The following is a 27,649-nucleotide window of genomic DNA, read 5'->3' as shown; positions in this document are numbered from 1 at the left end:
CTGTATCCCAGTCACTGGAGGCTGGGCACGCCCTGGGTCAGGTGTCCGCTCTCATTCAATTAAGACATCTTTATCTGGGAGAGGCCTGGGGGGCCTGAGCCACTTCCTGGGGAGAGGCCTGTAGCCCTTAAGACCCTGGTGGCAGGATGGCAGCTCATCCCTCCGCTGTAGGCTGGCCCCTCCCCCGCGTGGGGGGGGCAGAGATCTCTGGTGTTCCGACCTCCCCCGAAAGGAGAGGCAGCTGGGCCCATGAGGAGGTGAGAGCAACTTGAAGTGAGAAACCAGAGAAGCGGGGGGGGGGGGGGGGGGGGGGGAGGCGGCGGAAGGTGGGGGGAGCCTCAGGCCCAGGGTGGAGCCTCCGAGGGCAATTCCCATTTTCCATGGCCTGGGTGTCAGCCCCAGCGTGGCCACAACCTGTCCCTGACAGGGAGCCAGTCAGCTGCAGACTCAAAGCCTGCTCCCTCGGCAAGCAGGCACCAGGAGGGAGTTTTGGGGGTGCCGTGCCAGGCTCAGCTGGCTACCTCGCCGTTGCTACTAGACAAGAGACTCTTTGACCCCCGGGCGCACTGTCTGCCCCAGGGGTGGGGAGGGAGGGAGGGCAGCATCCGAGGGGCTCATGGGCGTGAGCCCAATGGCAGGTCCGGCGTCCCCTGTCGAGCCCCTTTCCTCACCCGTGCTCGGCACGCCGCTGCTCCCATTCTCGTGGCCGTACATCTTGCTCATGGTGGTGGCTATCAGGCCCTCCTTCTCCGGGCCGCCGTCCCCACTACCGTCCTGGCTGTGGCGGTACATATAGGACGCCTGCTTCACCGTACGCTGGAGCAGGTGCCGGCGGTAGGCCCTCTGGATCTTGATGGCACACACCTCCTCGTGCTTCCTCTTGAGGGTGGTGGTGATGGGCTCGTAGGAGACCTTGGAGGGGTTGGCGGCCATGAACTTCTCCTCCATGGTCTCCTTGAGAGCATCCATTTCCCCAGAGTCACCCAGGACCTCCTTGGTGAGGGCAAAGAGGATGTCCAGGCAGTGGATTTTGTCCCCCGGCACCATGGGCAGGTCCAGCGTGATGAGCTTGATCTTGTTGGGCTTGGCGATCCTCAGCGGCTCCTGCAGGGTGTCCACGAAGTCCGAGAGGCGGCTGTAGGCAATGAACTGTGTGGCGTCGGGGTCGAACTTCTCCCACGTCTCGTAGAACATCTCGAAGTCATCCTCGCCCAGGGGCTCGCTGCTCTCCTCGGTGGCCACGTTGAAGTTCTCCAGGATGATGGCGATGTACATGTTGACCACGATGAGGAAGGAGATGATGATGTAGCTGCAGAAGAAGCAGATGCCGATGGAGGGGTTGCCACAGTCACCCCTGACGCTGGTGCCCGGGTTCTCGAGTGTCGGGTCACAGTCGGGGGGCCCGCTGTTGAGGATCGGGTTGAGGAGCCCGTCCCAGCCAGCCGACGTGGTGATCTCGAAGAGGCAGATGATGCTATTGCCAAAGGTCTCAAAGTTGAACATGTCATCGATGCCCGACTCCTTCTTGACGTAGGCAAAGTTGGACATGCCGAAGATGGAGTAGATAAACATGACCAGAAAGAGGAGGAGGCCGATGTTGAAGAGGGCCGGCAGGGACATCATGAGGGCAAAGAGCAGAGTCCGGATGCCCTTGGCCCCACGGATCAGCCGCAGGACACGCCCGATCCGGGCCAGGCGGATCACCCGGAACAGTGTGGGAGACACGAAGTATTTCTGGATCAGGTCGGAGAGTGCGAGGCCTGCAGGGAGCAAGTGTGAGGAGCGCTGTCCTTGGGGTAGGAGGCGGGCTCGGGGAGTGGGGCGTGGGGCGCATGCAGGGCTCAAGGGGGCCTGGCCTGGTATGCTCCTCCCCGGAACCGAGCAAGAGGAGCACAGTCCATGAAGCTGGGCTCCCCCAGGGTCGTGGGGCCACGGGCTCTGCTCTGCCCTGACACAGCCGGAAGGAGGTGAGATAGGCCCAAGCTGATGGGGTTCAGGGTAAACCGACTCCCAAGGCTGTTTGTAGATGCCCCAGATGAGACAGAGAGGGAGGGCAGCCCTGTGTGTGACTCGGAGCATGACTTGTTTGTGACTCAGTTTCCTCAGCTGTAAAGCAGAGGTGGTAACAGTACCTACCTCCTGGGGTAGCACAGTGTCAGGCAAATAGTAAATGGTCAGTAAATGGTGGTTAGTTGCTGTCATGATGACACACGTCTGTGCAATTCTGTGTGTGTGGAGCCTGGAACCATCTTCTGTCTTCCACTAGGCTCACGGGCACCCGAGTGCGCATCTACTGGTTTCTAGAAGTGTATTCGTGGGTGTGCAGGTGACAGACTGCCTGTGGACCCGGCCCATGTGCCTTTTGTGCATTAAGTGTGAACTCCAGCTGCCTATGCATACGTGTCCATGTACATGCGTGTGTGAGCTTTCCAGGTGCAAGAGCAGGTGTGTGAATGCGAGGACGGGAGCAGCGGGCTCCCGCGAGTCTGCCCGGCCCGGCCCCGCTCACCCACGATGGATAGGATGACCACCACGAAGTCGAAGATGTTCCAGCCGACGGTGAAGTAATACTGGCGCAGGGCGAGCATCTTGAGCACGCACTCGCCGGTGAAGATGATGATGAAGACCATGTTGATGTTGTACAGGATGTCCACTTTGAGCTGACTCTGGTCATCTGTCTCCACCATCATGGTGACCATGTTGAGGCAGATCAGGATCATGATGGCGATGTCGAACACCTGCTTGGTCACGCAGTCGTACACCATGCCCTGGATCTTGTTCTGCAGCGTGGGAAGGGTGCAGGGGTGCAGGTGGGTGGATTTTGGCGGGGGGGGGGGCGGCAGTGGTCAGGACCCACACAGGATGTGCACGGGCGGGAGACACAGGATGACACAACAGCATGAGAGAGAGACGGGGGCGGGGAGGTGTTAGGCCTTGTGGTGGAGTCGGCCACGGCAGGGAGGGGAGACCCATCCGGACAAGCCATTCTGGGGGGCTCCATGGCCTTCTTCCTCACTCTAGGATGCTTCCTCCTCTCAAGGTCCCCTGGCAACCTCTCATCCTTCTCCCGAAGTCACTGCTCACCGGGGAGGGTGTCTGGACACCCTCTTCCTCCCGCGTCTAGGGGCCCTTGCCCCAGAGGCCACCCGCTGAAGGGGTGGGCCGAAACTGGGGCGGGGGGCAAACCAGCGACTGGGGTTTATCAGGTTGCTGTTGCCCCCACACGCACTGCCTCAGTGCGGTTACAAAGAGGCAAGCTCTCCCGCATGGGGACCCAGCGTCACGCTGGGGACACCACCTGGTGGGCAGAGCACAGCCTGCATTTGGCCCCCATGGGCCCCCTTGGGCACAAGGTTCATCCAGGCTGTAGGAGGAGGGGCTCAGAGGGCCGGTACCTGGGGCCGGGGAATTGGCTTCTGAGGCTTCTTGGAGCCAAGCTTCTTCATGGCGTTGTAGTATTTCTTCTGTTCCTCCGTCATGAAGATGTCTTTCCCTCCAAAGTATAGTGGGATGGTGCCTGTAAGGCCAGAAGCCCCTCTTCTCTGCCTCCAGGACCTCCCCACCTCAGGCACCACCCTTAAAGCAGCCCGCACCCCAACAGGGGACCGGGAGGGGCCAGAGATGGGGGCTGAGGGAGGGAGGAAGGGGAAGGGGGTCTGCGGGGTCCCGAGAAAGGAGGGAGGGGTGTGGGGTGAGTCTGGAAGAGGACCAGCACTGGCTCATAGCCTGTTTGGGGCCAGACACTTGCCATCAGGGTCTCGCTGGGTCTTCTGAATGACCCAGCTGGGTAGGGAGCACCAGCCTCGTTTCTTAACAAGGTAACCAAGGTTCACAGAGGCCAAGTCCCTTTCTCACGGTCGCCGGGGAGGGTCTGAACCCAGGCTTGCTGCCTCAGTCATGCCGCCAGCCACAGCACAGTCGCTGCTGAGGCAGCACGTGGGACTATCCGAAGGGACGGATGAGCGAAGAGAGGGAGATAGAGCCCAGGGAAGGTGGGTGGATACTCATCTTCTTCTTCTGCTGGTTGAAGTTGTCGATGATGACGCCGATAAAGAGGTTGAGGGTGAAGAAGGACCCAAAGATGATGAAGATGACAAAATAGAGGTACATGTAGATGTTCACCTCATACTGGGGCTGTTCTTCCTTCTGCAGAGGCCACAGGACAGGACAGGCTGGGACGGGGTGGGATGGGGAGGTTGGGGGGGCATGTTGGCTGCCCCCTGCTCCCCATCTCACTGTGGGCAAGAAGGGCCTGGGGCCCAGAGGTGGGCCCTTCCACGCCCAGGCTCCTGAGTTTGGGGGCTTCTGAGGAGGCAGCATGGGGCCGGGGATGGGCAGAATTGCCATGGTGTCTCTGGTCTGCGTCCTCTCCCCGGGCTCACTCACCGGCCGCATCTCGGTGAGGCCCACTCACCTCCCGGGAGTCCACGGCCGCATACATGATGTCCATCCAGCCCTTGAAGGTGGCCTGGGAGAGTGTGGCTGGGTGTGAGGAGATGGCCGTTTCCACCATCCATGAGTCTCCCTCCTCACCCCAGCCTGGTCCTCCCCAGAGCCCCACAGGGCAGGCATCACATAGAGACCAGAGAGGTCTAGATACTACACAGCACTGGGAGCAGGGCGGGGGGGCCTCCTAACAAAGAGGAACAGTGGGTTCAGGTACAATACGAATCTGGGAGCACTTCCATCCCAGTTTTGTGCAAGGGCAGCAGGTTACACTTACCACCTGCAGGAGGGAGAGGTAGCCTAGACCCACGTTGTCATAGTTGACTTTGACGTTGAGCCAGCGGACCTGGCCTGTGTGCATCAGGCTCTCACACTCAGACTTGTTGTTGACCTCGGAGATGTCAAACCTCTCAGAGGTGGTGGTGTTGATGCAGTAGTAGAACTTGCCGGCAAACAGGTTGACACCCATGATGCTGAAGATGAGCCAGAAGATGAGGCAGACAAGCAGCACGTTCATGATGGAGGGGATGGCTCCCAAGAGGGCATTCACTACCACCTGGGGGGCCGGGGGGAAGGGGTCATTGCCAGATCTTTACCCAGGCCCCTTTGGGACAGGGCTCCCCACCTACACTAACAAGGGCACCAGACAGGGCTGGGCATTGTTATTCAGGGAAGGCTTCCTGGAGGAGGGTCACTCTGAGCCAGGCCTGGGGGAGAAGTCTGCTGGGCTCTATGTTGGGGGTGGGGGTGGGGAAGTGAGGAGTAGGGTTGGGGGTGCTGCTGGCCTATGGTTGAAGAGAGCTCTCTGCTTCGCTGGATCCATCAGCCCAGAGTCGGGGCACTAGGCTTCTCTGGAAGCAGCTTGGCCACGGGTCACTAGGCAGGAGACAAACACTCCTACCTCGGCCCCCATAGGAAACTCAGCCCCCGTGACCCGGCCCCCTGCTCATCTGCTCCCAGCATTAGAGACACACAGACCGAAAAGAAGCCATCGGGGGTCTTCAAAGCGGCAGGACCCTGTGCCCCACTCCCCAGCCCTGGCTGCATAGGCCAACTTCACTCTGTCAGGCTGGGCCAGATCTGAGAATTGTCCTTTTTCAAGGAGATGTTGTTTCACGACCTCCAGACAGAGTGGGTGGCACAGACCTGGTAATGCCTGGGGTAGCTCTATTCTTGGCTGGGGCACCAACCAGCTGCATGGGCAGGTCATTTCCCCTCGGGGAGGAGGGGTCCCTGGTTCTGGGGGCAGGAGGACCCAGCATTGGCTGGCCCCTTGCATGAACAGGAGGGAGCCCCTCCGGCTGAGTGCCCTGCTGGCTTGTGACCAGCTGCTTCACAGACGTCTGTCCCTCCAAGTGGGTCTTGTTCCCAACAGACCCCTCTTGGCTGGGGAAGTCCCAAATGTCTCAGCCAAAGCTTCTATTATTTACTGTCACTTCTGTTCTCAAGGGCCTGAGGGAAGGGTGGGCAGGCCCAGAGGCCAGGCACAGGACTGGTCGGCTCACCCAGGTCTCAGAGCCCTGGCGGGCCCCGGTGTGACACCGGGGAGGGGCACCTATACACCCATCGACCTGCCTCTCTTCCTCCCTCCCTGCCCCCGTGCCCTCACGGCTCCCCTCTGGGAGCTGATGCAGCCTCTGCTGTCCCCCAGCGGTGGCACGGAGGAGCTCCGGAGGGGCTGAGGGCCGGAAGGGGCCCTCGAGTAGTATAGGAGGATGTCTGGGGGCCCTGAGATCTGGCCTTCAGCGGGGCCCAGAGTCTGAGGCTTCTCCTCCCCCCCGTGGTGGCTGGAGTACAGACCTGCGCCCCCTGCACCTTGCCCTGCGGTGGCTGCTCCCCCAATCCCTAGCCCTCCTCAGAGCCCCCCCTTGGCACCCACCCTCATGCCCTCAAATCGGGACAGCGCCCTCAAGGGACGCAGGGCCCGCAGCGTCCGCAGGGATTTGATGGGTCCCAACTCCGAGTAGCCCAGCCAGTTGGCCACCAGACTGATGATGGAGACCTGCAGAGGGAGGGTGGGCTGGTCAGGGCAGGAAGGGCCTCAAGGCCAGGGCTTTCTAAGCCCCTTGGCCTCAGGGCCGCCTCTGGATTTGGCTCACATCCCCCGGGGCAGACTCACATCCACAATGAGGAAGTCGAGCCAGCACCAGGCATTGGTGAAGTACACCTTGAAGCCATAGGCCACCCACTTGAGCAGCATCTCCAGGATGAAGATGTAGGTGAAGACCTTGTCGGCGTACTCCAGGATGGTGCGGATGACTCGCCGCTGCTCAATGTAGATGTCCTCAAAGGCCTGGGGACGCCAGCATGGCCGGGGATGGCCCGGGCCCGGAAGGCCAGGGCAGCAACCACGTCTCCCACCCTGCCTGCTGCTGGGGCTTCCCAGGGGTCTGGCACCGGGGCCAGGCCAGGGGCAGGCTGTTGGCTTCTCCCAGACTCCCCAGGGCCCACGGGTGCCAGATCCCTGGGGAGAAGCCCCTCAGCAGCCCTTCCCCAGGGGTGACACTCAGTCATCTGCTTGGGGGCTAGCACCATGACACATCTTCAACCCTGACCGCCCCCCCCCCCCCACCCAAGCAACTCAACATTCCAAGGGCCTTCCCACTTCTGCCCTGGCTGGCACCTATCACTGGGGGTGCACACAGAGTCGGACCCCACCTGTCACTTTAAGAAAATGAACACTTTCTACATCATATCTTGCAACCACAAGTGAGTCCCTTTAGGATTCTCTGGGGTCCAGACTGCCCAAGCCTCGTCCCTCCCATGGTGTGGGAAGGAGGGAGCCTGGGAGGGCCTCCTTTGGGCCTGGCACCTGCCTCTGCCCACACCCATCCCCCAGGGCAGTGCTTACCAAGGCTCCGCTGCTGAGCAGGATCATGAAGACGATGAAGGTCTCGAACCAGTTGTGCTCGACAATCTTGAAGCAGGCCCTGCGGAGTGTCCACCACATCTTCCCACGGCCCTGGGAGATGTCCACGTAGAGGATAGGGCAGCGTTGCACACAGGCTGGGGGAGGGAAGGGGCAAGGGCACCACATCACAGGACTGGGGGCTGCCTCCGGACATGCGGTCAGCGTGTGCCCACCGCCTTCCTGGGGATCGGCTGATCCCATTCTCCCCACCCCTAGCTGGTGGACTTCATGCTGCCCAGCCCAGGCCCTGGGGGCAGCAGTGTGTCCACAGGGCTCTCTCCTGAAGGGCTGGGCTGGCCTCTCTCTGAAGATGAAGCCGAGGAGGGTAATGGTCTTAGAGCAGCCGTTCCCAAGCACTGGCCATCCCCAAGCACCAGGTTACACTCAGGGCCCTGTGGGGATTCTGCACGGCAGTCCTCAGGGGCCGGTGTGCACCCACCGCACACGCTTGAGGCTCAGGGGGTCAGGGGCTGGGAGGCATCTGGGCTCTGGCGCCCCTCCCTGGGGCTGTGTCTCCCCCAGGCTGTGTCAGGGCAGGGCAGCATGTTGGGGGGTGGGGTTCGGAAGTTCTGCATGCTTTCGGTGATGCACATGATCCTGAGATGTCCTCGAGGAGGCACTTGGCTGGGGCTGGGCCAGGGCTGTTGCCCCCCAAAGGCCCTGGCCTGGTCTGTCCCTTCCAGGGGCTGCCAGGTGAGGTGGTGGGGGTGCACGCACACGGGCTCGCCCTCACCCTCCGTAAAGCACTCCTCAGGCTGCTCCCCATCGGGGTTCTCTTCAGCCTGCTCCTCGGGGTCCTCCTCGGGGGGCTTATAGTCGGCAGTACTGCAGACGGATGAGTTCCCATCGAGGGGCTGCGGTGGCTTCTGCAGGGGACCACGGGGTCATGTGAGCCCTGGGTCCTCCCACCAGGTGAACCAGAGGAGGTCAGGATGGGAGAGGAGAAAGAGGGGGTGGAGCTGACCTACTCATTCATTCATCATTCATTCATTCCCTGAGCCCTGGATTATGGAGCCAGCACTGCGGCCTTTGCAGGAGAACCACAGTGGCCAAGGCAGCTGGGCTCCTGCCCTCGCGGGGCTTCGATTTGCAGCAGGGCAGGCCGAGACCTGGGAAGGGATGTGAGGACACAGGGAGGCAGGTGAGGGCCTCAGGTGAGGGAGGAGGCTGGGGGTGGCTGAGCCGGGCTGGGGGTCCTGGGAAGCGTGGGGTGGGGGCAGCGGAGGAATAAGGGGTCTGAAGGGACTTTGGAGGGAGCACAAAAGGGGTCAGAATGGAGCCGGGGCTGCCGTAGCCCGCAGGGGATGGCGCCACAGTGTCCTCAAGTTCTGAGCCTTCCCATGCCCAGGGGCTGCTGGGCTGAGGAGCCCGGAAGGAATGGAAAACTTTCCCCAGCAGAAGCTCCAGCCTGGGGCCAAGGAAACGCGATGGGAGTGGGGCAGGGTGGGGTAGGCTGGGGCTCTGGCCTGGCCAGGCCTCCCCCACCTCAGCTGGTGCTGTCCCAAGCCAGGTTCCTGGCCCTAGCCCCCCCTCCTCAAGGGGACCCCTTCATGGCTGGAGTTGAGGTCCCTGAAGGGGAAGATGGAGAGGACAGCTTGGGGGGCAGCCTCTGGATCCAGAACGGTCACCAGAAAATTACGGAGGTCCCCTTGTGCCCAGTTGACAGAAAGGGAAACCGAGGCAGGCATTAGGTCAGCCAGGGCACCCACTAAGCCACTTGCCCTGCCTGTGTGTCCCAACTCCCACAATCCCCCTTGGAGCCTTGTTTGCCCCCCTGAGAGTCCCCAGAGCCTTGGCCCGGGGTGCTCTCCAGCCCTCCCCCACCCCCGCTCCTCATACCGAGGTTGGTGCCACATTTCCCTGGGTATTTATAGCTTGGCAGGCACTCGGCCCCCTGGTAAGTCAGCGTGACACATATCTGGGGGGAATAAGGAGTCAAGAGCTTTCAGAACAAAGTTCTTTGAGACGCCAGTACCCAGCCAGGCCCAGGGCCGATAGGGTGGAGATGGACGGGGGCCCTGCCTTACCTGAGGTGCTAGTCCTTCCTCTGCCAGAGCTGGAGGATGGGCTTTGGGGCTCAGGGTCCACTCCCCTGAGAGGCTCAGGCAAGGTCCCGGCCTCAGCCTGAGCTTCTGGGGGTGACTACCAGTCCCTCTGTCACCCTTGCAGGGAAGGGGCAGGAGGAGGGGGCATCTCCTGGGTGGGTGGGTCAGGGCTCCTGCTGAGACTGCCCAGCTCTCTGCTCTCCTTGTACCCAACCCCCTTGCCCCCCCCCCCCAAACCCCTCCACCTCTCTGAGTCCCCAGCCCAGACCCAGCACTTTGGCCCACACTGGGAGGTTGGGACCAGCCCCAGTGGGATAGTGGGAGCGACTTCAAGTTCAGAGGCGGGTTAAAGGAGACCTCTTGGGTCCCCACGCGGGAGCTAAGGTGCGACGGGTAGGAACATCCTGTCCAAGAGCACCCCCTGCTGGTGAGCAGGAACCCAGGTGGAGGTGTGGAGCCAGAGCGAAGGGACACTGGGGAAGGACAGGCAGGGCCCGTCAGAATAGTGATTGTCAACCACCATGCCCAGAGAGCCTTGTGTGTGCTTATACACAGCATCTCACCTAAAGCTCGTGACCATGCTCTGAGATAGGTGCCATTACCCCAATTTTACAGATGGAGAAACTGAGTCTCAGAGAGCATTTGTGACTTCTCTAGGGTCACGCAAAAATTTGAAGCCATGTCTATGTGACCCGTGGCCCCCTCAAACCAGGTCCTGTGATGGGCTCACCTGGCCATCCTCAGGCTCTGAGAAAGTGTCGGTCTCCTCCTCCGTTGGCATCTCCAGGTCGGACTCCTCGGAGGCAATGGGCACGTGAATGGTCAGATAGGGGTTGTTGATGAAGTTGAGGTGGTCCAGCTCGATGCTGGGGGGAGGGCCGTCAACCAGGCCCACGTGGTTCAGGATGTGATTGTCCTTCTTCAGGTCCTTGTCGCCCTCATCGGGTGGCGGCTCCTTCTTCTCGTCCTCTGGGACACTCTCCCCGGCCTCCCCGGGCTCCCCGGGCTCCCCGAGGCTGAGCATGATTTCCTTGGGGCTCAGGATCTTGCCATGCAGCAGTCCCAGGAGAAAGGCTTTGGCAAAGCCAATGCCCCACTTGATGCGCCCAATGGCGATCTGCAGGTTGTTCATCTCACCATCCTCATCTGAGGTGGCCAGGCTGTCGGCGCTGAAGGAGCTCAACAGCAGGGCCAAGAAGAGGTTCAGGACCTGGGGAGCAGGGGTTGGGAGGAACCTCGGCTCAGCCTCGGGGGCCCCACAAGGGTGCCACCTTCAGCCAGCACCAGGGGCCTCAGGCCTCCAGATCAGACCTACCACGTGTGGGGCATTTGAAAGGATATCACCTACTGGATTCCTCACAACTGCTCGAAGAGGTGAGGAGGGTTACTATCACCCCCACTTTGCAGAAGAAGAAGTAGAGCCTTAGGCACATGATAAGAGTCTGCAAGACCATGGCAGAGGCAGGGTTTGGGGAGGCCCGCTGGGTGACAGGGGCTCTTTCCAGGACTCCGTCTTCCACCTCCACTGTTGGGGAAGGCAGAACAACGAACAGGGCTCTCGTCTTTGAGTTTCCAGGACTTATTGGGACCCTGAATCAGCTGAGCCTTCTTTTCCTGTCTGTTAATAGAGCCAGTGCTCCCCGGTGCTCGGATGCATGTATCCTATTGCTCTGGGAAGAGCATACCCTACTGCTATTCACCCCCTGTTCTCTCCCTGGGATTCCCTGCTCCACCTGGTTTTCTTCCCATTTCCCTACTGAAAGACTTAGGAGGCTACTGGTCTACCCCTCCAGTCTCCAGCCTTATTTTCCAGAGGCAGACATTTGCTGAGCCTCTCCCATTGTGGTGTCAGGGAGCTCCAACCTAGTAGAGACAGACATTTGATCAGATACACTGCAGTGGGTTTGCATGGCAGTAGAGACTGGGGTGCACAGGCTTTGAAACCATGCTGCTTGGCCTTGAACCCCAGTTTACTAGCAATGTGTCCTGAGGCAAATCATACTGCTGCTCTGTGCCTCAGTTTCCTCGTGGGTATAATGGGGGTGATTCCAGTACCCACCTCCTTGCATTGTTGCGAGGATTGAAAGATCAACACACAGTAGGCACTCAAAACATGTTGGCCATTATGTGTGCAAGGACAGAAGGTACAAGGTACAGGAAAGAGTACGATTAACTCTTGAGACCAGCTCAGCATTTTATTAATAAGGAAACTGAGTCCCAGAGAGGTAGAGGGACATGCCCCATGACATCCAGCACAATCAGGACTAGAATCCAGGTGTCCAGTCATTGCATAACTTTAGAGGACATCATTCATTTAGACTACAATGTGAATGGCAGCCCCAGCGGTTGCACAGTACAGTGGCTGTACCTTCCACCAGGGAACGAGGAGGAAGGTGAAGCCCAGCTGGGGTGAGGGGTCCTGGCTCCTGTCAGCCAGAGGAGGCCAGTAAGGTCCCCTTACTCTGGGGACCTTGGGACAGGGCTGGGTGCACGAGTGGACATGAAGGAGTAGGGGAGCCTATACGTGTCCACCTTTGACCAACTTCTCTATGTGCCTCTCGTGGCCTGGCTTCTACCAGGGGTCCTCCAAGGTCTTTTTACCATCGCCTTACCTACCATGTTAGCATATGTCTTTAAAGTGTGTGTGTGTATCTATATATACACACTGGGGGAGAAGGTGCGGGGGGGATTCCTCCACATCTGTCTGCCCCCTAGCTACTTTTCTGCCTTTGCCCCCAACCAACATTTATTGGTCTTTCTTTCCCTTTGTCGGGGGTGGGTGGGGGGGGGGAGAGGCATCCAGTTGCCAGAAACACATCTGAGATGGGAATTAGCTGCTCTCTGGGTCAGCAGGGTTTGCACACGGCTCCTGCCTGGGACAGAAATAGCTGCCTCAGGCAAGGCGCGTAGGGAGGAGGCCTGGAGGGAAGGGGGATGGACATCGTGTTCCTCCAGGGGCTCTGAGGGGTGGGTTACCTACGCCCTTGTCATTTCCTCTTCTTCGTAGTAACCCAGGGGAAGTGCCCAAATGCCACACGCAGGGGACATGGGGCCCCACACTCCTTGGCAGGATGCCTCAGTTCCCTCTGGCAGACACCAGCTTCCGTGAGGCCTGGGCTGGGGGGGGGGGGCAGTGGGCGGGGACAGCCCAAGGAGCTGCCGGTGCCACCTCCCCGGGCCGGTCCAGTCCTTCTGAGCAAAGTGAGAGAGCAGAGAGGCAGAGCTGGGCTGGGAAGGAGTAGCAGTGGTGTGCATGTGTGTGCGCACGCGTGCGTGCGTGTGTGTGGGGAGTGACACGCATGTGGGACAGGCACACAGAGGCAGTGGAGAGGTTCCAGACTCTGGAGCCAGACTGCTTGGGTTCCAATCCTGTGCAGGTTACTAGCTTCCCACCCTGAGCCTTTGCTTCCTCATCTACAAACCAGAGAAGAAACAGCATGTCGCAGTCGGGTGGTGGCGAGCATTGGGAGATAGATACACAGAAAGCACTCAGAATGCTGGACAAATGCGCAGAGAGGTCAACAGTCGCCGTTGTTACTGCCCCTGTTGACACCATCATTCTCAGCCCTGCTGCTATTACTGATGCTACTGGCGTGACGCAGACCCAGGTTCTAGTCTGGGCTCAGTCTCACACTCACTGTGTGGTTCCAGGCAGTGGCTCCTCGGAGCACGGCGCGGACCTGACCTCCCTCCCAGGGTTGGGAGAGCATTAGGGATAACGCATGTAAAGCCCTTTGCGCAGGGACAGGCGCAGGGCAGGAGCCCAGTCCTTGGGGAGGGTGGGGTGACACCTAAGGTGAGGACATGAACCGTCACTTTCCACCCCGCCCCCTGGCCCCAGCCTTGTAGATCAAGTGCTTTGCTGAGCACTCAGACCACACGCTGAAGGGGGTCACCACCATTACCATCCCCATTTTCCGCATGAGAAAAATTGAGGCCAGAGAGAGGTTAAATAACGTCTCAAGTTTTCCTGGTAAGTGGCAAAAGAGGGGCTTGCAATGCTTTTGAGTTTACACACGTACAGACGGAAACCCACCGCAGACCTTTATAGTCATGCTGGGCCTTTAAACTTACCTTCTACTCAGAGCTACCCACCCACCCCAATCCTGCCCCAAAGTTCTGCTGGGGCATCTTCTCTCTCTCTCCCCAGGCCCCAGGCCCTCTCCCAGGGACAGCCAGCCGGGGTTCTCCTGCCTAGCTCTCCCTGGGGGCTCAGGACCTCATCCCAGGGTCTCTTCCTCAGTGGAGGTGACACCCCTCCCCTCCAGCCGACTCCTACCCCCAGCCGGAGCTCAGCGATATCTGAGAAGCGCTGATCCAGCAGCCTAAGGATTCCACCGGCCTTTGCGGAACGTGGGGACGTGCGTCTTCCCACCCCCCCCACCCCGTTGCCCAGGGCAGCGTCAGCCACAGCAGGGGGCAGCCAGGCACAGGGCTCCTGGCAGAAGTGCCACCCACCCTGAGCAGGGCAGGAGTTGTGGGCGTCAGGATGTGGAGACACGCCACCCCGGGGCCCCAGCCACAGAAATGCTGGTCAGCATGATGGCGGCCTGCACCCCTGCTCCTCATGGGCCCCCCTGCGGCTCCTCCCCTACACGAGCCCCACAGGGAAGCCCTGAGCCACAGAAAGCGGCAGGATGAAGGCAGTTTATGCCATCTCTGGATTCTCCCCTCTCCCGGGGCCCAATTCCAGGAACAGAGGAGGGTGAGAGGGTGAGAGAGAGACAGGAGGCCGGGGAGTTCTGATGCCAACCCCGCGTGCCGCCTTCCCGCACCCAGCTGACCACAGAGCAGTCACTTGTTCAAGGTCACACAGATGACAACGGAGCTGCGCCTGGAGCGTGGGTCTGTCTGACTCCAGTTATCATGTTACTTTGCCCCAAACACTAGGTTTCAACAGTACTACTCACAGCGTCGTCTCTGGACCAGTGACAGCTGCGTTGGTTAGAAAAGCAGAGTCCCAGGCCCCGGCCCCAAGCTGCTGAATCAGACTCTGCAGACGTGGGGCCAGGAATCTATCTGGGTTTTAAGAAACTCCCAGGTGCTTCTTAAGCAGGTTAAAATTGGAGAGCCCGTGGGTTAAACCATATAAAATTGCCCTTTTGGGTGGGGAAAGCAGAATACATTACAGTATCAGTGATTTCCTCCAGTTTAACCACATGGGGCAAAGGCCCTTGAAGGACAGCCCAATTTAAAGGACATAATTGAATGCACGTGTTTCGGACGCTTGGGTTTCCTGGCGGTGGGGGCAGGGTGGGGGGGGGGAGCCACCCTGCCGGCCTAACTCACCACTAGGTTGCCGATGACCATGACCATGAGGAAGACCGTGAGGCACATGGCCTGGCCGGCCACCTCCATGCAGTCCCACATGGTCTCGATCCACTCCCCGCACAGGATGCGGAAGACGATGAGGAAGGAGTGGAAGAAGTCGTGCATGTGCCAGCGGGGCAGGCTGCAGTCGGCCGCGATCTTGCACACACACTCCTTGTAGCTCTTGCCAAACAGCTGCATGCCCACGACGGCGAATATGAACACGATGATGGCCAGCACCAGCGTCAGGTTGCCCAGCGCGCCCACCGAGTTGCCAATGATCTTGATGAGCATGTTCAGCGTCGGCCACGACTTGGCCAGCTTGAAGACCCGCAGCTGCGGGGCAGGGGGGAGGGTAGGGGCCAAGCAGGGTCCAGTGAGGCCCAGCCTCCCCCTCCCACCACCCGGTCCCACCCGAGGGAGCCCCATCCTTAGGAGAAAGAACTCTCCAGAACAACTCAAAACCCCGCCCCATGAGTGATCTGAGGCCTCAGCCTGCCTCTCTGTTAAATGGGAACACTCCTATCTGACTACCTCATCCTCTTTCTGTGTTCAAAAGAAATAGAGTCCTTATCTCTTAAAGATGTTTTTTTTTTTTTTACAAGTGACATTATAGGTCAGGATTTGCTTTAACATGCTCCCCCCATAACAAGTAGGGGCCAGAGGGAATAAGAACTACAGAACGTTGATGGCTGTTGGGGTGGGTGATAGGTGCGCAGACGTTCAGTATACTTTATATGTTTGTGGATGAATGACAGGTCCCATAATAAAGTTTAAAGAAAAAAAAAGCGTTCCTACGGGGTGGCGGAAAGGCTGCTAAACTGGACTCCTGATTCCACTACTAATGAGCTTCCTGAGCCCCAGCCTTCAGGTCTGCAATATGGTGCCTTCTCCACTGTCACCCAAGGTCACTAAGGAGTCAAGCCCAAATGTCAGCTCCCAGGGCTCTCATTTTGGCCCCCAGCCGCCCTGTGTGATAAGGGAGGGCGCTCTCTTCCTCCCCATTTCCAGTAAGGAAGGTTCTGAGTGGTGGAGTGGCACGCACAAGTGGCTTCCTGGGGATCTCCCCTCCCATCTTCCTGCGTACCCCCACCCTGCCCCTCCTCAGCCTGGCCCCTGGGCCTCACGCACCAGTCGGAAGGAGCGGAGCACGGACAGCCCTTGCACGTTGGCCAGGCCCAGTTCCACCAGGCTGAGGGTGACGATGATACTGTCGAAGATGTTCCAGCCCTGCTGGAAGTACTCGTAGGGGTCCAAGGCAATGAGCTTCAGTACCATCTCTGCTGTGAAGATGCCAGTGAAGACCTGCGGGGTGGGGGGTGCCCCACATCACAGAGCCTCAGGGAGTGCAGGGCCTTGGGAGTCACCCCCCCAACTCCCACCTCCTGGCAGAGCCCTGAGTGGGGGCAGGCACTGGTACCCGCGGCCCACACGTGTGCGTGCGTGAGTGGAATGGCCCTGCCCCAGGGCACAGTGGGTACCACCCTCAGGGAGGCCTGAACCCATCCGCTTCTGGCCTTGTGCCCATGGGCCAGTCATTCACTTCTTGGGGGCCTCCCCCCAGTCATAATATTTAGCACTTATACAGCACTTTGCGGTTCACGTGATGACCTCACTGGAATGCCAATTTCTACGTACTTGTCCCAGAGAGGAGAACGTTGAGACTCTGAGAGTAAGTGGCAAGTGCTTGCTCACACCACCCATATGGGAATGAGTCAGACCTCAAAGCCAGGTCTTGGGGTGCTTAATTCAGTCTTCCTGTCTCTACACCCTACCCTCTCTACCCTGATTGGCAAAACTCAGCAAACCTTGGTGGACTCAGAAATCTAGGGTAGGGGCCAAAAGGGGGCAAGGTCAGGGATCCAGGAGAAGGCCAGAGCTGCCCTCCACAAACCGGGCGCAGGGGTGTAAGGGCTTCCTAGCCTCTGAAAGCTCCCTGGCCACAGCCCCCCTCCTGCCGGGCACCAGCTGCCCTGGTCCACAGCCTGCCCGGGCACATGCTGAACCCCGCCCAGGCGCTGTCCCTGGCCATAGCAGGTGCCCAGACGGCAGCAGAGTGCGGGCAGGGGGTGGGCAGGTGGTGGGCAGGTGGCAGGCTGGGCCCATCACGCACAGCCCGGCAAGTGCACTGTGAGTCCAGAGCACATGCTTGCCCCTCCAACCCAGCCTGGCATGGCTGCCTTAGACATCTCCATGGGATAGAAGTGCCTGCCTCACAGGCTGGGAGGCCAGGGTCTGATGCCCACGCCACGCATATCGTCCACATCCTGCCTCAGGCCCCCAAATCTTATTCTCCTTGGGCTCTCCTCACCCTCAGGGTGGTAGGGGGAGCATCTGGCCCATTTGCCATCTGGAAACATTTCTAAGGGAATGGGGAAGGGCAGGGCAGGGCTGGAGGATGAGGCGGCTTTTTCCCTTTGTCAGGCTCTGCGGGGCTGGAAACGAGGTGATAATGCTCCTAATGGGCAGGGATAAGCAGGCGGATCAGTGCATGTCAACAATAGCCAGGCAGGAAAGGCCGCCGCCCAGAGCTGGCCTGGCCACGCTGGAGAAATGGTAGTGGGCAGGGCACTGGGGTTGGGGGACTATGCCAGGGGGCCTCTTGGGCCTGGGTGCCCAGGGCTCTATGCCCCCACTTTCAGGTCCGTTGGTCCCTCTTAGGTCCACATCAACCTCTGAAAGTGGAGACCTGTCACCCATGCCCCCCACTCCCCCAGCTCTGCCTCCAGGGCATGGCCTGGACCCCAGACCCCCTGAGTCCTAATTTTAAAATGTCTCGCACCTCATTCCCATTCTCTCTGCCTCCAAATACTCTAAAACCCAAATTCCACATCCCATGGGTCACCCCATGTACCTCCCTTGTATCTCAACTCTTGCCCCCTATATACTGGGAGGAATAAGCCCAGCTTGTCTCCATACGCCCCCCAATAGTGCCCCGTATTTCTGCACAGCCCAGATGGCCCCATAGGGCCCTCTGGCCCCTCTCCTGTCCTGCCTGGGAGTGACACCTCTCCCTGTCCCCTCCCTACCAGGTTGCCCACGGTGAGCACATTGTCAAAGTGCTCTGTCATGGGGTAATGCTCCATGGCCATGAAGAGGGTGTTGAGCACAATGCAGATGGTAATGCCCAAGTCCACGAAGGGGTCCATGACAATCAGGTGGATGATGTTCTTGAACTTCACCCATGGGGTGCAGCAGTTCCATATGAGCACTTTGTGGGCACACTTGTACCACCACGGTGGGCACTTCTGGTGGGCCTCTTCCAGCTCTGGGAGTAGGGTAGAAACACACCTGCTGAGGACCCCCACCCCCACCCCAAGTGTCCTCCATCCCTGACCCAGACCTTAGGTCCCACCTTCCAGGCCTGCTGCTTGAGCTCCACATCTCAAACCAATCCCCTCGCCAAGCCTACTTCAAGCCCCCTCTGGGGCGTGGGGGGGTGTCACCCTCAAGACCTGTCCCTGGAGGCCTCGCCCACATGCCCCAACCCCCCCCATGTCCTGCCCCCAAAGCCCCGCCTATTAATGCTCCCACCCTCAAACCGCCACCCCCTCGGCCCGCCCTACCTGGAATCCCTTCTCTTAATGCCCCACCTCAGGCTGGACCTTCTTGGCACACCTCACAGAGCCCGCCCCTCAGTGACTCCCACCCTCTGCCCGTGGCCCCGGGGCTGTGATCCTGGCACGGGAGACCCCTGATCTCTGGCTGGGCCCAAGCGTCCGCAGGGAGAGGTGGGAGGCCACCACAGAGGGTTGGGCCCCGTTCCACCTGCTTCTGGCCAATGCCATTCAGAGCGGACCAAGGACCCCCCCGAGGCCTCTCCCTCCCACTGCCAGCAAAGCTGACCCCTCCACACTGTCCCCAGCCCGTCTATCCTTTCCCACCGGAGTGGCTTTCTGGAAACATCGCCTATTCTTGCCATCCCAGCTCTAGAGCCCTGGGGCTCTGTCAGGCCCATGGCTAAAGCTGCCCTTCTTGCTGGCCTGTGGGAGTCCGCAGCCTTGGCGTGATCTTATTTCATTACCACCAGAAATTTATGAGACAAGTGCTAACAGTGCCCCCCATTTCATAGATGAGGAGAGAGTCAGGAGCAGTCCCATGGAGACCTGGGTTCGAGGGCAGGATTGGGACACCCCAGGAAATTAGCTAATTGGACCTCGCAAAGGCTGCAGATTCTAGTCTGATAGTAACAGCCCCACCCCCAAGCTGGTGACCCCCAAGTCACTGCAGGTGATTCAAACAGTGTCTGACACCCAAAACTTCTCACAGCGATCCCAGCCAGGGCAGCGTTGAGTGACCTCCTCGGCCAGTGACACTGAGCACCCCCTGCAGCATTCTCCGGCAGGGCACAGTGTCATATGAGGTGGGATGAGAAGGTGTCCTCTAGAGGTCTCCAAAGTCCTCTAGGCCCTGCCAGTCCTTCCTGGCACAAGGAAGGGGAGGGGGACCTGAGAAGGGGACCAGATCTCTTCCATGTCAGATTTCCTTCTTCCTTTGCTTCCTCCTCCCCTTTTCCTCCCTCCTCCTATTTCCCTCCCTCCCCCCTTTCCTCTCATCCATCCACACACCCATGTCTCTTCCCATTCACCCATCTTTCAGCCCATCCATCCATCCGTCCATCCATCCGTCCATCCATCCACCCGTCCATCCATCCGTCCATCCATCCGTCCGTCCATCCATCCAGCCATCCACGTCTGTGTCTGTCCACCCTGTCCTTGTTACCTTTCGCGTTCTTTCCCTGGCACTTGTAGGGCAGTATGGGGATTTGGGGGAATCTGGGACTCTACCTGGGCAGAGTTTGACCTTTGACCTCTAACTTCTGTCCAGAAGACATTTGAGGAGGATTTCCAGTTTCCAGAATACTGGGCCTTCCTGGTTAGTATGATCCTCCTGTCCTTCCCCATTGCCTTGGCAGCCCCTGAGGTCCTCCCCTGGAAGCCCCCAGTTCCCATAGCAGCCTGGCCTTGCAGCCAGAACTGGGCAGGGCTAAGCCAGGATTATATTTATCACGGCCATTTCTTTGATACCTATATTCAGTTACTGTCTTTCCGAAGCTGGGCCCAGCCAGTCGCCACCTGCCCGCCCCCCGCCCAGGAGCCCGAGTGTCCTGATGGGCAGGGCAGGCAGAGTAGGATGTCCAGAGGGGTGTCAAGCACTCACCTTCCATAGCATCTGAGATACCACTGTCTGCACTGCAGCTCTGCCGGGGCGGCCCCTTCTCCCCCAGCGACGTGTCTAGGCTGCCGTTGCAGTCTTTGCCGTGGGCTGGGTCCCCATCTGCCTCCCCGCCTTCCGGAGCCTGGGCAGGCTTGGCCTGTGGATCAGCAAGGGTGGTGGGCACGGAGTCCATCTCGGAGCCCGGTGGATGGACTAATGGACTCTCAGAGCTTCTTTCCAAGTCCTGAGCCCGGTGTGGTGGTTTGGGGAGCGACCTCGGGGGTGATGGGATTGACAGGGTAGGGACCAAAGTGACTGAAGACCTTCATCCCTGAAGACCCACAGCTCTCGGAAGCCTTGACTGACCCCACACTTCAGGAGGTGGTGAGGAAATGGGCGGCTGCACGCCGGGACCTCCCCAGGACCCACCTCTCCCTCAGCATGGGCCCCTTATCCCACCCAGAAAGAATCACGAGACCATAGATATTTGAGCTGGAAGGTCACTTCAGGTTTAACTACTCAGATGCCTTGTTGTTTATAGGGACACTGAGGCACAGAGCTGCGGATTACTCTTTCTACTGCCTGGATGCCTCCCATCCCCGCAAAGCCCCCAGCCTGGGGCCTTGTGCTCAGCCTGCCTTGCAGCCCCCACCCCATGCCTCTCCCTCACCCTTAGCCTGCCCAGGAGAACCCAGGCTGAGGGCCTCCTCTCCCTGAGTCCAGACCTTCCCCAGCTCCTCCTGCTGCTTTTTAAATTTCTCCAGCATCTGCTGAAACTCTTCTTCTTTCTCCTGATCTTCGGCCAGGGTGGCCTCGTTCTGCTCTGCGTACGCCATGGCCACCACCGCCAGGATCAGGTTAATGAGGTAGAAGGAGCCCAGGAAAATGATGACCACGAAGAAGATCATGTAGGTCTTGCCAGCAGCTCGAAGGGTCTGGGAAGAGGGGGAGAGGGAGAGGGAGCGTCCCATAGCCCCCTGCCTGCTTTCACCCACTACCCCTTTCCACACACCCACTGCCCAGATAGGTAGACAGGGAGGGTCGCTCACAGAGCCTGGCGATTTGAGGACCTTGAGGCAGGGGATAGCCATCCTTGGCAGGCTAAGCCACATTCTGGGGAGCTTCATAATATACACTTGGGACCCAGACTTTCCTGGTCTCCTGGCTCAGAGAGCCCTGAGGACCTGAGACAGACATCTTGAGATCAGAGAGCCAGGATAAGAAAAATAAGAAAAGGGGGGTGAACACGGGCTTTGGGGTCAACTTGAATCCTTCCGTTGCTACCGTGCCTGGCATCTAATAAGACTTCAACAAATAATAGTTGCCATTATTATTATTATCATTAATATCATCAGTGTTAGAAACATTACCAGGGACCAGAAGGCACTGCGGCTCCAGACGCAACCCGCCTACCACGCAAACAGTAGAAGCGAAATAATTGTGTAGCGGCAGGGTTGAATTTCTAAGCTACCCTACTGGTTTCTGTGAGGCCTGGGGGTTCTGTGCCAGGCCCAGATCTCAGCGCTTAAGGCGAAGGTGGCGAAGGAAGAGAAGGCCGTGGTCAGATGTGGGCAGGTCCCCAGTGTCAGAGGCCTCCGAGAAGCTGTCTGCAGGGGTGCTGAGGGGGGTCTCAGGGAGGAGGGGGCCTTGTTACAGGTCCGGCCACGCCCTGAGGAGGCTGTGGGGCTGGGGTGAGGTGGCGCTGGGCCTTCGAGCAGGGCGGGGGCAGTCGTACCAGCTGGAAGAGGTTCTCCCAGTAGTCCTGGGTCATGAGGCGGAAGAGGGCCAGGAAGGCCCAGCTGAACGTGTCGTAGCTGGTGTAGCCGTAGTTGGGGTTCCGCCCAGCCTTGATACACTCGTAACCCTCAGGGCAGTGCCTGTGGATAAAACAGGCTGCTGGCTTTAGGGAGGGAAGAGAACGCCAGCCGAGGAAAAGACGGGGGGCATCCCAAGAGGAAAAATCCTATAGTTCTGTCCACGTCCCCCAAACAGGGAAGCGTTCCATTCACGTCCACGGGTTTTCCTTACATTCCCCTCCACCCCACGTCCTTGTCCCTAATCAGCTCCCGTCTCCTGACACCCCTGGGACACCTCTTCCCAGTCCCCCATATCACTCACCCAGCATCGCTGCTGTTCCCACAGAGCAGGGCGTCATTGGCACCCTCCAGGAAATAGAAGTTCCCTTTGGGAGTCAGAGGCGACAAAGGAGACAGGTCACACACGTGGACACACTGTGGACACTCGCACCCACTGCACGCCTGGGGGCACATCTGTGTGCACCACATACACCAAATGGAGGCTCTCTGGCTGCCCCTGCCCCTCCTTTAAGGTCTCTGGGTAGATGCACTCCAGGGAGCTCAGCCGCCTCCGGTGTGTGGCTGGGCAGTCGGGACGCAGCAGGGGCACAGAGCCGGCCGGACGGTGTGTGCGCACACCTGCGTGAGACGCCCAACTGAGGGGTGAGCAGGTGTGGGGAGAGCTGGCATCCAGGCGCCAGGTTGAAGAAGGGGTACCTTTTCCTAATTCGCCAGAAGGCCTTGTATGGACTAACTGTGGCTGTGTGAAAACGGGTGGCTCGTGTGTGTGGTTGTGGAGTATGGGGTGTGACTAGGCGAGTCCGTGGGTGGCAGGTGGTGGCCCTGCCAGGGTGCCAGGAGATCATGTTATGGGGGAAAATAAGGAATGTGTCGGTTGGGGAATGGGGACAATGGGCTCCTGCTTTTCATAGGGAAAGCTGGAGGATTTTCAAAGCCATGGGGCATTCATTGGCATGCTCACCTTTTGAGAAAGGCATTTTTTTTTAAAGATTTTTTTTTTTTTTTTTTGAGAAAGAGAGAGCGTGCATGGGAGCATGCACGAGCAGAGGGAAGGGGGAGGGAGAGAGGGGCAGACAGAGAGGTAGAAGCGGACTCTCTGCTGAGCAGGGCGCCCCATGCGGGGCTCGATCCCAGGACCCTGGGATCATGACCTGAGCCGAAGACAGATGCTTCACCGACTGAGCCACCCAGGCGCCTGAGAAAGGCACTGTTGCCTCAGTTTTAGAGGTGAGGGTTCTGAGGGTTAGGGAGACCAAGTGACTTGTCAGAGTTTCCCCAAGCTGGTAAGCGATGGATTTAAGCTTCGGTGCCCCCTGCTGCTTATCCCACGCGAGGGGCTGCCCTAGGGGCTGGGACAGATCCCCCCGGGCCTCCACAGCCTGCGCCCTTACCTTCGTCACTGATGTAGGCATCCCAGTCAAAGGTCGAGTTGCTGGCCCAGCTCTCATGGCTGTTCCCCGTGTCGTTGCCGTTCCACGTGTCATTGCCGTACCACATGTCGTTGGCATACCACGTGGTGTTGGTGTCATTGAAGGGCGGGGGCCAGCGCACGCACTTCTGCCGCAGGTTTCCCATGAAGAGCTGCAGCCCCACCAGCGCAAAGACACTCAGGCAGAAGACGGTGAGGATCATCACGTCCGACAGCTTTTTCACGGACTGGATCAGGGCCCCCACAATCGTCTTCAGCCCTGACCAGAGGGAGGGTGAGGGTAGGGGATGCGCAGGGTGAGAGCTCCCTCTCCTATCCCCTCAAGCCTTTGCCTACACATCGTCAAGGCTTGAGGTATGAGGGGCACCACTTCCCTGAAGCCTCCCCAAATGAGCCCACCCCTCTCCCATCTCATCCTTGATGTGGAGCCTTTGAATGGCCACAGAATCTCGGCCACTAGAAGAATGCACTGTAAGGACTTCCCAGGTTGTTGCCTGACTCGTAGAGCAACACACAGGCCCACGGTGGAGTTGAATGTCACCAGGTCAACACTCCCAAACTGTGGTTCTACACAAAACTGATCTCCCCAGCTGTGCCCTTAAAAGAAGGGGTTCGATAAATGTTTGGGAAAGGCTCAGTTCTAGATTCTACTCTTGGAGCATGACTGTAGATTAGCCTATCAAAGGCTCTGACAAGTCCTGCAGAAACAAACACACATTTTAATACATTTTCTTAACTTACTTGACAAAAGAACCCTTTTTCTTATAATGCCTATTAACACCCAAGGAACAGTCCCTCTAGACTGAGCTGGAGATCTTATTGCAACCTGCCCCTTTGGACAGACAAAGGCATAGAAACTCTTACAGACTTCCAGGGATGGATTCCCATCGTTTATGGAAGAGCCATAACTTCTTCTTTGGGCCTAATCAGAGTGTCTCTCACTTCCATATCAGTTCATTTCCTTTCCTTTTTTTTTTTAAGGTTTTATTTATTTATTTGACAGATAGAGACTTAGCAAGAGAGGTAACACAAGCAGGGGGAGTGGGAGAGGGAGAAGCAGGCTTCCCGCCGAGCAGGGAGCCCAATGTGGGGCTCAATCCCAAGACCCTGGGACCATGACCTGAGCCGAAGGCAGACACTGAACTGACAGAGCCACCCAGTCTCCCCAGTTCATTTCCTTTTCTCATCCTGATGTGGAAAACAGGGGCTCAGCAGCTGCCTTATCAAAACCCTCCAAGCTGGGAGGATGCTGGAAGCGTGGTATTGAGGACCGTAGCCTTCACTCGGTGGCCAGAGAGCAGTGTGGCCTTCGGAAAGCACTTCCCCTCCCAGGGCCTGTCAGGGTCTCACCTTCCTCAGCCACAGTCTGAGGGCATTGGACTAGGGGAAACTTACGGTACTTTCTAGCACTCAGACCTAATTCTCCTCCTCCCAGGGTCCGTCTCTTTTCAGACCATCTTCCTTTCCTTTCGTGAACCTTGTCCGGTTTCTCCATGTGCTTTTTTGAGGATCTGGGTTTTCAGGATTCTATTTATTTCATGGTTCTTGATGCATTACTTTGGGATTGCCCTGGCCTGGGATTGCTCAGTGGGTATGTGGCATGTTCCTTATTGAGCCCTCGGGGCCGGCACGTTCCATCACTCATTCCCTTTGTCTCTTTCTCGGGGGGAGTTCTCTGCTCTGCCCAGTCTGCTCATTTTATTTAACACACATCCATGCATATTTAATCCTCGTAACACCCCAGTGAGTGGGACTATTATTATGCACATTTTATAGAGGAGGAAACTGAGTCATAGGCAGGTTGAACCACTTGCCCGAAGTCCAAGTTAGGAAGTGGTGGAGATGAGACTTGAGCTCAAGAAGTCTGGCTCCGAGTCTGTGCTCTAACCGCCTTGCTGTGCTGCCTCTCAGACGCCCAGCCTCCAGCCTCCAGCCCCTGCTCCTCCCTGGCCATGGGGCCCCCCCAACTGTTTCCAGGTTTTGGTGTGAGAGTGTTGTGACCCTGGGTCAGGCTCCTGGACCTGAGTGTCAGGTTCCAGGCCTGGGCACTGGTAGGGGGAGGCCCGCTGGCTCAGGCAGAGGGTCCCTGCACCTTCCCAGTACCTGGGATGACCGTGATGGTTTTCAGGGCCCGCAGCACCCGGAAGGTTCTCAGGGCTGAGATGTTGCCCAAGTCCACAAACTCCGTCAGGTACCTGGGCAGGGGGGTTGGGGTGAAGGTTGTGTCAGAGTCGGGAGTGGATGTGAGGGCAGAAATCATAGCTTCTCTAGGCCCGGAATGAGGATTGCTGAGGAATCCTTGTGGTTGGGGTTACCACAGGGGTTGGGGGGGAAGGTCAGGTCAGATACCCCAAGGTTCCTCTTGGGTCCTGAGAGCTGGGGAAGACAGTGCAGGAGTTTTGCTGGGCGTGGGGGTGGCAAGGGTAGCCCAGCTCTCCCAGTGCGTGAGGCCTGTGGGATCGGGGCCCAGCACTGCCGCCTGTGGTTGCACAGAGAGTGTGGAGGCTCATGGAGGGGGCATCAGGAGAGCCTCCCTGCCAGACCCCAGAAATGGCAGCTCCCGGGACCAGGTAGCTCACCGCACACCTGCCCGTCACCCCCGCAGTCGGCCCCTCCCAGAGGGTCAGCCCACTCAGCTGCCCTCTTTGAGGCCTGGCCCCCTCCCCTCACCCTCCTCCACCTCGGGATGCCCTCCAGGCCCTGCTCACGCCATGGTGATGACGCTGAAGTCCAGCCAGTTCCAGGGGTCCCGGAGGAATGTGAAGTTGTCAATGCAGAAGCCCCGGGCCAGCATCTTGATGAGGGACTCAAAGGTATAGATCCCCGTGAACGTGTACCTGGTCAGGAGAGTGTGCCCAGGGCCAGGGGTGGTGAGGATGGGCCTCCCAGGAGGGAGGTCACCACAGTGAAATATGCCGCCCCGGGGGGTTGAGGATATTGGTGAGAGTGACAGTGTGCACCACCCTGGGGTCTGGTGGTGTTGATGGGGGGGACAGTTGCAGTGTGTGTCTTCCTGGAAGACAAGAGCAGTGCCACTTGGGGCATCCTCGGGGTGCAGACCCCTGGGGTGGGCTATGTCCCAGACCAGGGCAGGGTGGCGGGAAGGGGCCTCCGAGGAGGAGGAGACTTACTCCACGTGCTTGGACCAGGAAGGCGGGTTGCTCATGGTCATGAACACACAGTTGGTCAGGATGGTGATCATGATGAACATGCTGAACAGCGTCAGGGGGAGGGTCAAGGAAAGTGAGGGAGCAGGTGGGGAGGGGAGGTAGGCGGAGGGCCTCCTCGCCTACAGCACCTGGCTTTGTCTGCCCCTAACCCCTTCTTGCCCCTGCACTCGCCCCACTTGGCCAGGATATGAGTGGATGAGCACTTTGATGGCACAGCGTCTGATGATGCTGAAGGGGCTCAGCATGTAGAGGGCGGGCGTAGCAGAGAAGCGGAAGATGGCCTTGCCCTTGTTAAGGACGATGAAGGTCTGTGGCAGAGAGAGTGCTGTGAGGTCTAGGGACAGGCAGACAGACGGACGATGGACAGGCAGGGAAAAGAAACCCTACTGGGCCCAGACCTTCTTGTCGCTGTAGTAGGGGTCCAGGTCCTCCAGGGGGATGCCGATGACCTCCGGTGGGGGGTCCCCGTAGATGAGGGGCAGGTTCTTGCCAGCCTCCAGGTCGCTGCGCGGCTTTCTTTCAGGCTCCTCGATCTCCATCTGCTTGTTCCGCTGCTGCCGGGCCTCCTCCTCCTGCACCCGCCGCTCTATGGCTGCCAGGGACTCCCGGGTGAAGGGGCGCAGGCTCTCAGGGCCCAGAGGCACCAGGGTGGGCAGAGATGAGCTGGCCATTCTCGCATCCTGGGCTCGGCGGCGGGGAGGGTGGCGGGTCTCTGGGGCGGCTGCAGTGTGCCGCCCCCCGGGTGCTGGGCGGCTGCCCCGCCCTGGGCCTGCTGTCTGCTACTCACCTCCTGCCTGCCCCGGGGCCAGGCTGGGGGGTGGGGGAGGGTCACTGCACAAGGCCTGTCGGGACTGGGAGCTGTGCCTGCAGGGCCTGGGTGCTGCTGCTGCACAGGTGCTGGACACAAGAGCATCACCCCCGGGCCTGCACACACTCTCCCCAGCAGGGGGTTGGCTGCCCTCGGGACCCACAGCAAACCCACCAGGTCCTCTTCGGTGCTGGGGACTTGGGGGCCAACGCCCCAGTGCCCTCAACCGCCTCCTGGGCCCAAGCTCCGGAACCGTGCGGCGTCGGCCTATGGGGACAGAGAGAACCACAGCTGGCTACGCTCAAGCGGCCTGTGGCCGGCAGTGAGGCGGACAGGAGTCAAAGGTGACAGCGCAGGCGGCCCTGAGGATGGCTCAAGATGAAGGGCCTGGTGGGAGCAGCCTAAAGCAGGAAGGGCAGGTGGATTTCATCTTAAGGGCTGACCCGGATCAGCTGCTGTGGGCTGCCTGGAACTGCGGACAGACACCATGGAGGCTGCAGTCAGCCTCGGTGCGAAAGGACGGCCGTGATTGATTAGTGCTGTCTGCCAGGGCCTG

The 27,649-nt window shown here is 59.2% G+C and overlaps 1 protein-coding gene across 2 annotated transcripts; it reads right to left on the bottom strand.

Annotated features, from left to right (window-relative positions):
* Positions 1–368: 368 nt before the first annotated feature.
* On the bottom strand, positions 369–26,956 carry SCN4A (sodium voltage-gated channel alpha subunit 4). Of its 2 annotated transcripts, none has more exons than XM_088028191.1 (24): positions 26,684–26,956; positions 26,475–26,593; positions 26,247–26,336; positions 25,824–25,952; positions 25,219–25,310; positions 23,078–23,374; positions 21,988–22,051; positions 21,605–21,746; positions 20,595–20,804; positions 19,873–20,026; positions 17,742–17,980; positions 15,844–16,017; positions 14,692–15,048; positions 10,133–10,612; positions 8,091–8,223; positions 7,298–7,452; positions 6,566–6,739; positions 6,326–6,448; positions 4,724–5,002; positions 4,415–4,468; positions 4,005–4,146; positions 3,396–3,493; positions 2,510–2,780; positions 369–1,760 (listed from the first exon to the last, which is right to left on the bottom strand). In XM_088028191.1, exons 1-24 carry the CDS (start codon positions 26,954–26,956, stop codon positions 535–537), a joined length of 5,475 nt encoding a protein of 1,824 aa, XP_087884317.1. In that variant the 3' UTR covers positions 369–534. The 2 variants fall into 2 exon arrangements, with proteins under 2 accessions (XP_087884317.1, XP_027943339.1); XM_028087538.2 differs by having other exon boundaries at positions 3,396–3,500; positions 4,009–4,146.
* Positions 26,957–27,649: the final 693 nt, after the last annotated feature.

Source organism: Eumetopias jubatus, unplaced genomic scaffold, assembly GCF_037043125.1.
Source record: "Eumetopias jubatus isolate StellerSeaLion01/CBP00866 unplaced genomic scaffold, mEumJub1_p1.0 scaffold_10, whole genome shotgun sequence".
NCBI classification, from domain to species: Eukaryota; Metazoa; Chordata; class Mammalia; order Carnivora; family Otariidae; genus Eumetopias; species Eumetopias jubatus.
This window is presented reverse-complemented; position numbering and strand designations above follow the sequence as displayed.